At 32.6% G+C, this 11711-nt stretch overlaps 1 protein-coding gene across 1 annotated transcript; it reads right to left on the reverse strand.

Moving 5' to 3' along the window:
* Positions 1-5950: 5950 nt before the first annotated feature.
* Positions 5951-11313, reverse strand: LOC134272246 (uncharacterized). The gene is made up of 4 exons (XM_062754494.1): positions 11247-11313; positions 11026-11143; positions 9720-9860; positions 5951-8061 (listed from the first exon to the last, which is right to left on the reverse strand). The coding sequence occupies exons 2-4, from the start codon at positions 11135-11137 to the stop codon at positions 7784-7786; spliced, it is 531 nt and encodes a 176-aa protein (XP_062610478.1). The 5' UTR covers positions 11138-11143; positions 11247-11313; the 3' UTR covers positions 5951-7783.
* Positions 11314-11711: the final 398 nt, after the last annotated feature.

The following is an 11711-nucleotide window of genomic DNA, read 5'->3' on the forward strand; positions in this document are numbered from 1 at the left end:
GATTACAAGCAGGAAATAAAATACTAAAAATAATATTTTATATATTAAAAAATATTTTTTCTTTTTAAAACGTTTCAAAATTTTATATAAAAAATACAAGTTGATCGAAAGTCTGGTCTACATTTTAACAATACATTAGGGATGTAAACATCTCCCACATAAAAATCTTTCGGATGTTGCTTTAAATTATGTTAATATAACATATTTATAGCAATTGTATAAGTCAATTAGTCTGTCCTACAAGTTTCCAGTTAAAATAAAGGAGACCCATTATTTGATATTATAAAATTAGGTACCACAGTACATAACTTATCTTTTTTTTAAGTAAAAGAGTGCAACTACATATTGTTTCAAACATTGATTATTTAAAGAAAAAAATATTTTTCCTCTTGATCATTTTCAAGTTTATCTAAATAGGATACATAGAAATACAAATGGTGATATTAACACACTGGAATCGACCAGGGATTATATTGTAAGTTTCATTTCATTTCATTCATACCCAAAGGTAAAGTTAAGAATTCCGTTTTAACGTATTCTCCTAATCCCCCCCCCCCCCCCCAAAAAAAATTCCCTGAAGGCGTTCAGTCAAATGGTTTTGGGGAGTTGAACTATGTTCAATCTCCCATGGTCATCACGTATTTAACATGCGCAGTAATTTCTATTGATTACATAGAGACGAAAGCGAGGCTACTGTGTCGGCTGATTTACTCCGATGATATTCAACAGAAAACATGCATAAACATCCGCGACAAATAGTTCATGTCATTTTCTCCTGAATTAATCTAATTTTCACAATGTAAGTAAATGTAATGATAAAGTAATCTTATTTTGAATATTAGATTTCGTCCAAAGTACATATGTAAAACTAAATTATAAAGAACCTTGAAAGTTGTTCGTAATGGAACTCATTTTAGTGTAGCGTCATACACTGAAAGAGATACGAGCGACAACTTGAAACATACTGACGGCAAACGTTAAATTTAGTCTTATTTAAAATTTTCATGAACATTGAAATTGAATTCGTTAATGCATAAAAACTTTAGGAAAGATGCGTATTTATTACTCAATCAGCAGTATCACCTGCCAAAAGCGGTAAAACTAGTACTCTGTTATAAATATTAAAACCAAAAACGGACACCGATGTTTTCGTAAAATCGCGATTAAAAACAACAAAATGAAGTATATTTTTTAATAAAAGGAAAACCTCATTTACATACCAGATAATTTGTACGCACACAAACTCTCACATATACCACTGTTTTTATGTTTTGTCAATAAATATTTGTTTTTAACTTGGTATTGCTCTTTTCTTCACAATATTAAAAACGATGACGTTCGGACGTACTCCATGTATAATGTTCGTGTAATTGAAATACATTTTTATTCACAGAGAAGTTTTATATAACAAACCTGTTAGCTCTTAAAAGGATGCTGTGATAAAATCGACATTTTTCAACATTGATATTATTCCTGCGAAATGAAATTTTCATAACACATGGGTAAAGGTACAAAGGAATATAAGTTATTATTATTACAATAATAATATCCTTTATGTGACAGAGTTATACTAACTATAATTGTTTTATTTGTTATGATTTATTTCTGAGGAAACATGTTTTATTTGGTAATTGTTGCAAAGTTGTTTCATGTTTAAAACTATTTAGATCGGGATCAATTACCTAATTTTAATCTATGACACCATGGTCTTAATTTACAGCCAATCAGCGTGGCATCTCCTAATCACGTGACCATTGTTTTATTTTTTACCAAACGGGTGAAACACAATAAAGGGGACAGTAAGGTTGCACTTGAGGGTAAAAAATTAATGTCTTTATTTTGGTCCATAATTTTTTTTTTCTAAAAAGTAGATTATCTCAAGGATCTGAAACATAAACGGTTTTGTGAAATTCACAGTAGAACTTTGTTTTTTACAAGCTAATAATAACCTCATTTACACAGGTTACGGACACTACAAGTGTTGTTGTTTTCGAAATAAATATTGAAAACTGTTTATAAACTTTAATTTTTTCAACTGCTCACAAACAAACAACATATAAAAATACAAAATATGGACAAAGTTGTACTAAAAAAGGTTGCATTATACTTTAATATGAAAACAGTTCTTACTTTGTTCCTTTTTGTTTAAAATGGTAGTATTTCAATTTATGTGAACTCTTTAAAACCAATATAAGTAAAGAAAGAACTATTTATAAATAACATTTTTTATGCCTTTGTTGAAATATAAATACTTCCATTAAAATAGGAAATATCATTTTTATTATTTTCTAAAATAATTTGATAGCTTCATTAAGTTACGGACACTACAAGACCCAAATATCTATGATTGGCTTTTGGTTTGTGGTTAAAAAAAAATTATAAACTTCTGAACTACTTTGGTTTGTGGTGAAAAAAAAACTTCTGAACTATTAGAAATCTGATTTAAATGATTATTAAATACAAAATGCATGAAAATTATATATTGTTTCAAGTAAAAACAATTCACTCGCAGAACTAATGCCAATAGTAAAAAAAAAATCCAGTTTAAGAAATCCTGAAACTTCCTTTTTTCACATAACTATATATCTGAAGTGCATAAGAGAAGTTCTCTGATTCATTAAAGTTTTATGAAAACTATTTACAACATAGGTACACTGATCAACGAAGTCAATTAACCAAATTTTAGGGTTACGGACACTACACAATAATTAAATTTTTCACAGGTTTGAGGATGAAGTTTTTGTTTTTCAGCCCTTTTCCTAACTTTTTTCAGGATTTTATTTGTCGTTTCTGTTTCTCCCGATTTTTTTTATTCTTCGGATCTCAACTTCATCTGATAAAAGCATACCATAACCAATATACTTTGAATAAATATATACACATGTAACTTTATACAGGTGTTATGTGCAAGTAGAAAAGTCAAACCTTGAGGAATAAAGCTCACTTATATTTCTTTAATTTATTATTTTTTTATTCTATGAAGCATTCTATTTTTCTTCAAACAGTTAAATATACAATAATTTATCTGAAATTGGTGTTATTTTAGTTGTTTTCTTTTTTGAATTTTTTTGTAGTGTCCGTAACCAAATTACTTCCCTACTGTTTAACATTTTGAATGCAAATTTACTTGCATTTAACACATTTTAAGATATTACCTAATAAGCAACTAGACAATTGATGCAATATGTACAAGAAATATGGATTATGTAACTCATGATGATAATTTTTAACTATTTTTTATGTCATTTTGGGTGCCCAGTCATTATTTTAAGTTCTAACAGTAACGAAAAAAACACCTAATCTAAAAGAATTCCGGTCAATAAACACCTTTTTATCTCTAAATTTAATAATACACTGGTTCAAAAATTTATCTGTAAATTTTATGGAGAAAAAAAAATAAAGATATTCATTTTTCAACTTTTGGGTTACGGACACTACACTATACAAGTTATTTAAAATAGGATGAAACTTTAAACCTTAAATAGAGGAATTCGAACAAGATTTTCTTAAATGTAACACCAGTTGACTTAAACAATGAAAAAATAATGAAATGCTATTTGACTTAAATCCTAGGATGTCAATAGCATCTGCCAATATCAAAGTGATGTAACACCAAGGATCTTGTATATGGAATGGTGCAATCTGGGTTTCCCAAATTAGTTGCATTATCAAAATGAGAGAGAAAATAAAGTACATTGATTAACTTGTTAAACAAACCTCTGACCTTTGTGAATATACTAGCATTAGTGTTTTAACACAGCCTGTTTCAAACTGCCTCAAGTACAGGTTATGGACACTACAGGATTTTGTAGTGTCCGTAACCAAATTTGTGATCATAACAGAGAAACAGTGGTGATGATCAGGAAAATTACAACACATCTCAGCATCTATATCAAATGCCTCTCTAGGAAATTTGTTAAGATATTTGTAGAGCCTTCCAATTTCACAGAATTTAAGTGGTTACGGACACTACAGTTTTTTGTAAAAACTTAATTTTCCACATTAAAACATGATGAAATTTCTTTACAATGGTTACATAACCCAACTTTTTTTCTGTAAGTAACAGAGCATTAATACTGTGATTTTAGACAGAAATCTGAAAAATTAAATAATAAGGACATTATTTTATTTGGCATAATGAGCGGGCTTTATGGAATTTGATCACGTGACCAACCCGTTTATGCTTAAAGTTGAAGCAGAAATATACTCTGCATCGTACAATTTAAAGTTTATTGATTTCCTTTTCAAACATTTCCCTTTACAAAGATGTTATAGCTCGACACCAGTTGGAGTGAGGTAGTTTAAAAAGTCGAATTGCTGTAATTTATTATATTTTTCAATGTAATTGGAAGTGGTTTGTTTGGAAACATTTTTCAATAACTTATAATTGTATTGATTAAGTACACTGAAAAAAAACCCATGCAGTATTAATTACTCTTCTACTACATTTTAATTACTTTCCGTATTTAAAGGGACCGACTGGGGTTTTCATTGCGCGATATTTCGCGCATCCTAGTACATGTAAAATGACGCGTATTTACTGTTTAAAATCAATTTTTATTCACTTAATTTAAGAAAATAAACAAAATTAGGAAATCGAAGGTTGAAAAATTTAATTACAATTTTCTATAAATAAATTTAAAATGAATTCGAACATTCAACTGATAGGTAAATTGTATGCGTAATCGTGTGTTTTTGACTTTATAATAACAGTGCAGCTCTCAATGAAGGGGTAATAAAAATGACATAAAAGAAAAAGTAAAATTTAGATAAAGCTGTATCATTGTTAAATTGAGAGCGAACATAGCTTTGCGACCTTGTGTTAACAATCATACCAACAATTGTAGCTTCTACCGATGTTTGAAAAAGAAACGTATTTGTTGAAAAAGGAAATAAAAATATAATTGCATGATATAATCAATCCTATATTTCTGTATTTTATTTCCTTGCAGGTACATTCTTGTGAGGAAGAAAAATGATTATAAACCAGAACTATATCATGAAAAAAATAAGAACCTTATTCCTGTGCGGATATGTTGGTGTTTTAGTCGTGTAATTATATTTAGTACTTCAAAAGAGGAACGAAAAATAATAAAAAAAAAATTAAAACTAAAGATTGTTCCTTGTTTTACAGTTTTTTCTATGTTGTAATGATAGAAAATAATGTTAATGCTAAACAATATTATGTTTATTGTATCAATTAAAATTTGTTTTCCCCAAAAAGAAAGATTTATTGTATTCGAGCCCCTTAGACTCATTTTGAACAATAATGTAATGCAGATATATTCTCTTGCATTTTCTACAAGTTTCCTTTGAGTCATATTATTGATTTGTCCCCCTCCTCCCCTGTCACCCGAAGATTTTTTCACTAATATTAAAGATGTCACTAATTGCCAGTAGAGGGATCATTTAGACGTGCAATCGCCACTTACAGCCTTTGAGCAGTGAGGGGTCCGTTCGTGCCAGCATCTACTGCAACAAGGGACTTCAGTCAATACTGTCTTACCCGAAGGAACGATCTCCGAACCAACGATCTTACTACGCGACCCCTTGAGTAAACGCTCTAAGCATTATTCAATGCAAACTTCCAGAGAGGAGGAATTTTGAATCTTGCATATTCTTAATTTTTTTCAGAACACAGGTTTGTAGAGTATCTTCTGAACGGAGTTGTATTATAAACACATCCCATGATGCACATAAAATACATGTAATTGTATGCTGACTGATATGTATGGCCGTCAATTTCTCTTAGTCCTATAACATTCTATGTGGCGACTTGGGCCTTGTTAAACTCTACTCCTTGACTGTAGATCCATAAAACACGTTCTGCCTCCAATCTATACCGAGGCCGAATACTGACCAGTATTGTGTCAAGTGCACGAAGAAGTCAAATTCAAACGAACGTTATAACATAATTGTTAAGCTATGAAATAAACACCAAATGTAGAGATAAAATACAGTATTTATTAGAAATTACCAAAATAAAAAAAAATATATATGTAAGACTCTAAAGTCCGATTGTGACGCCTTAAGTCCAATGGTCTGCTCCAAACCCCGATGGTTTGTTGTCGGTACGGACGCGCTGCGCTAAAGTGCGATGGTCTGAGACTTACACACCAAAGTCCGATCGTGCGTAGACACAATCAACGTTATGACGTTACAATAATCTGACGTCAATCCTTGAGACCGCTCTTCTGTATTCAAAAGACATCATGTCGGCATTCGTTCTCGCATCAATTTTACTAATTTTGCATCCAGCAAAGATATTAGGATTAGTCCTTGCACACCACTTGGCAGATTACGGATAGTCCTTACACACTATTGGACTGATAATAAGAAAACTTTGCACCAACCCGATAAGTTAAGGATTATAGTCCTCGCGCACTAATTTTTTGATTAGTTAGTATTGCAACCACCGGAGATTATCTTTCAAATTGTTATACTTGTTACCACACTTTTCGATTAGGGTTAGTTTTGCCCCTATGCGAGAGATAAGGGTTAATCCTCGCATGTGATTTTATAGGTATTCATTTAAGATCTTGACTTGGCGCAGCATTGCAATATGGAGCAGTAGTACTATGACGCCATAAACTTTCTTTTGCTTTCCGCAACATCGGACTTTGGCGTGTCGAACCATCGCGGTTTGGCGCAGACCATCGGACTTTGGCGTGACCATCGGACTTTTCAGTCCCTACGCACTTGGGAGTCCTACATATACATAACATGATAGGGGATCAGACCAAAAAGTATTGGCACAATATATATCAATATACTGATCCTTTAAATTTAAAACAATATATGCAAAAATACATAGACATGAAATATACAGCAAAAAGATGACACATCAAACATAAAAAAAAAAATGTACGAATTGTGATTGCCGATATTTTATATTTTGCAAGCGCACTTATCAGCACTCAGGATTTATACATGTAGTTGGAAAAATGAGACAGTGTTAATTTAATCAATGATACATGTTCTGATAGAAATAAAAAATACAATATATTTCCAACTGTTTTCCATGTGATGACTATTTGAAAGTCAGGCGTGTTTATTACTCGATAATTGTAACTGAATGTAATATTCGCCATGTGAAAAGTCAGTGCCTATTTTACATAATTATCAGTCTCTCTCAGCTGTCTTTGTCTCTGACATCAACGACAGTTTATACGTGAGATAATTTATGCACAACTGCCATCGAATGTTATGCAAATTATTCGACAATTCAAACTGTAGTTGATGCCCATGCACACCAAACAGACTGACAGTGATTCCATAAATGTGTGATTCATCTTTATACTACATTGTACGAAAGACAACTTCATAGAATAAGAGATGTTTTAATATATACCAAGATTTTGTGTAATGTCATTGAACCTTAGACTTAATTCGTATTGAACTTTACATTTTTTAGTTTTTAAGTTTGACGTTCAACATAAAGAATAATAACACAAAAATTTGGATTACGCTATATCTTTTGGCCGATTTTTAAAAATAATCAATAACTAAAATATAAAGAAATCGTAAGTTTTCTCTAGTGCTTTGATATGCGAATTTGTTTTGTGTCTGATCTTATAATAGACTTTGCAAATACTTTTTTTTCAAAATGTTTCAAAATCCTACAAAATTTTCCTACTTTACCTGGAAAATATGAATTAGCTAGGTCAACCTATTTGAATAGAAAGCTTTGTGAAATACTGCTACATATGTTATTTATGGAATAAAAGTTTATGTGGTTTTTTTTTATCCTTGAACCCTGACATCTGTGTTACATCTCTCGTTTTCATTCGGCAAGTGTTGAGAATCGATCCTGAATCCAAGGGTTATTTGACATCTGATGATGATTTTCGGTGGTTAATTGGTATCTCTTGATGCGAATAAAAATTCTTACCACAGCAATAAGAATATAGGTATTACCAAAGCCAGCAAGAATAAGGGAGATCGGAACCTCGACATTCGGTCGCTCGAGGCTATCGTAACTTTTTTTGAATTTTGATACTAAGGCGATTTCGCTAGTATTAACAGCTATAAAGCGAAGCAGAACAGCAAACTCAGTTGTCGCTGAAAATAAAAAGATAATTAATTATTAATTATAAAAAATGTTAACCATCAATATCAAGACATTTCATCCTGACATAATCTCCCGTGGGGATCCGGGTTAGAATAGGTCCTCAGTAACCCCTTGCTTGTCGTAAAAGGCGACTAAATGGGGCGGTCCTTCGGATGAGACCGTATAAACCGAGGCCCCGTGTCACAGCAGGTGTGGCACGATAAAGATCCCTCCCTGCTCAGAGGCCCAGAGTGCCGAGCATAGGCCTAAATTTGCAGCCCTTCACCGGCAATGGTGACGTCTCCATATCAGTGAAATATTCTGGAGAGGGATGTTAAACAGTATACAATCAATCGTGACATTATACATATATAACATTTTTGAATAAGTTTTCTTATTATATCACAAATGTAATAAGTTTCGCTATAAACCCTGAAAAATGCTGAGTCACACCGGAAACAGTTATGTCACGCCGGAAACAGTTATGTCACCCCCGACGGAAACAGTTATGTCACCCTTTCGATCCCGTTCACGTGTAGCATTTTAGTTCGTTTTCGATATTATATGACGTATTTTGCTAAGCAAAAGTAAACAACACAGCGTATTTCTTAACGTCAAGAAGGCATTTTTGGATTATTTGTGTAAATTTTAATGATTTTGAATGATTTTAAATTTTCTTTTAATTTTAAAAATGTCATATAACATATACCACATGGCTTCTCGGGCGACTATACCAGAATATTTGCCCCTCGGTGACAAGAAAGCCCTGGAGTGTTATGTCACCCTCTGCCTTCGGCATCAAATAACAAGACCTCGGGGCAAATTTTTAATTATACCCTCGAAGCCATGTGATATATGTATAATATCACATGGCTACGAGGGTGACATAAATATTTGCCTTGAGGTATTATTCACCCGATGCCGAAGGCATCGAAAGGATGACATAACTGTTTCCGTCGGGGGTGACATAACTGTTTCCGAAGGCCGAAAGCCCTGGAGTGTTATGTCACCCGATGCCGAAGGCAGGAGGTGACATAACACTCCAGGGCTTTCCTGTCACCGAGGGGAAATATTCTGGTATAGTCGCCCGAGAAGCTATGTGGTATATGTTATATGACATTTTCATAACTAAAAAAAATTAAATCATTTAAAATCGTTGAAATTTTCACAAATAATCCAGAAATACTTTCTTGACGTTAAGAATAACGCTCCGTTGTTAAAATTTGCTTAGCAACCGACGTCATAACATATCGAACCCGAGCTAAAATGCGTTGCGTAACAACACGTGAACGTGATCGAAAGGATGACATAACTGTTTCCGTCGGGGGTTGATATAACTGTTTCCGGTGTGACTCGGCATTTTTCAGGGTTTATAGCGAAACTTATTACATTTGTGATATAATAAGAAAACTTATTCAAAAATGTTATATAATCAGATAAATATATCTTGGTTTGAAACATCTGTACTAGTTTTTGTCCGAATTTGCAAGATCATTTTTCCATGTCTTTGTCTTTTAGTACGTTTTGTCATTTTAGTTAAAGTCCCTCCAAATATGTATCTCTGACAAATGCGACACTTTTAATAAAGGCAAGTGTTGGTATTCTTAAATAACAAAATGTCTTAGATTGTAGAATTCGAACACTTTAACAGGAAGACAAACATTGTTACCTGCAACTAGTAGAAATATTCCCCCTGTCAAACACATCAGTGGAATTGGCGCTGTTTTCCTGGTATTTGACAAAAGAACCAACCAACCGAATCCACCAAGAACAAGAGTAAGTAGGCTTTCCAACTGCACATCTAGCATTGCTGAAAAAGAAACATTTTTCTTTCCTGAAGATTTTCATTCCATTAGGGGACATTGATCCTTGGATGTAATTTTTTTTGAGACGATTATTTATTTATCCTCAAGCAGATTATTTATTTTCAAGATTATCATAGAGAGATTATTTATTTTCTTCTTTGTCTTGTCCGTGATCATTTTTTTTCATTTATATACATCAGATACAAATTTGGGGACTATAAGAGAGAGAGAGAGAGAAAGAGAGAGAGATGTCAATTTATTGGTTATTAAGCTAAAGTATGACATAATTAATACTGGTCATACCTTACTTTGAATGAAGGGGGTTCAGGGGGCTAAGCCCCCTGAAGCTCTTGGGTTTTTCTGTATGTAAGAGTAAAACCAGACATAATTGTGTAGGAATTGGTTAGATATGTACCAAAGTATGACATTATTAATACTAGTCATATCATACTTTGAATGAAAAGGGCCCAGGGGGCAAAGCCCCCTGAAGCTCTTGGGTTTTTGTGTATTTTAACAGTAAAACTAGGCACAAAAAGTATTGGTATTGTCCCAAAGTATGGCATTATTATTATTATTCGTATCATACTTTGAAATTTTAGGGGAGGGGTTGTACATATGTACGTCCCACTTAAATCCACCAGTGTATATTTTGTATTAATTTATCGGGGAAAGAAAATTTATCTTTTGTGGTGTATAAGAAGATTTGTTATTCATCACACCTACTAAGAGCACATTGTCATGTTGACAAACTAACTTAAGTATCCAGTCTGGTAATCTTATTTTAAATACTATTTGGTTCTAAAATTGCGAGCGAAGCGAGCCAAAATTTTTTTTTTGAATTGAAGACGTTTAAGATTAAATGACACGTAAATAAAAAAAAGTATTTTTCACAATATTTAAATATCATAAGTCAAGGTCAGATATTTATTTTCTCTGTAGTGGAGGAAAGATTATCTATTTTCAATATTTTCGGGGACAGGTTATTTATTTCCAAAATCTGCCACCCCCCCCCCCCCCCCCCCCCCTCAGAATCAAATGGTCGTCCCCTTACCTATGGTACGTTATGTACTCAAGCTCTTCAAATGTGTCCGTGTATTTTATTAAATTGAATACATCTGACAAAACTATTATGAGAGAGAGAGAGAGAAAGAGAAAGAGATATCAATTTACAAAGCTGAATGAATCCATTCGTATCGAGCTCCTCATCATCAGCTAGGTAAGTCTTTGTTGACCATGAGTCAGATCCAGACTCCTTATAGATAAAGTAAAAGATGCTCATCATTCGGTTCTACAAAAGAATAGATGTAAAGAGATTCGTATTTCCTGAACTCTGTAAAACATACAAATGTATTCTCTCTTATTGTTATATTGCAGAAAAAAATAAAAATTACCTCATTAATAAGGAATCCAGGTGTTACCGTAGCAACAGCACAAAAAGCTAAGCCTAAACCAGACGATAATAGAGGCCATCTCTCTCTCTCTCTCTCTCTCTCTCTCTCTCTCTCTCTCTAACATATGACTATAGCTCAACAGTTTTTCCACTTTTTATGCTGCTTTAAATCAGGCTACACATTCGCTCTTTGGAATATTTTATTTACTATGCTTACATCATAGTTTATTTTTTTCTCCACGTCTTACATGAAAATTATTAAGCTCACCCGAGTCAAACGGGTAATTTTATTGTTATCCCTCTTTGTCCATCGTCATGCACTATGTTTCGGTTGACAACTTTTGAACTTATTTTTTTGAATCACTTATTTATAACCATTTTCAACAAATTGAGAATACATATTTTAAAAGCATTAATAGGTGAAGGATACAAAAATTGGTAAATTTATTATAACTGACTTCCCAAT

This window comes from Saccostrea cucullata, unplaced genomic scaffold (genome assembly GCF_032062105.1).
Source record: "Saccostrea cucullata isolate Sc308-1 unplaced genomic scaffold, CSIRO_AGI_Scuc_v1 ctg622, whole genome shotgun sequence".
NCBI classification, from domain to species: domain Eukaryota; kingdom Metazoa; phylum Mollusca; class Bivalvia; order Ostreida; family Ostreidae; genus Saccostrea; species Saccostrea cuccullata.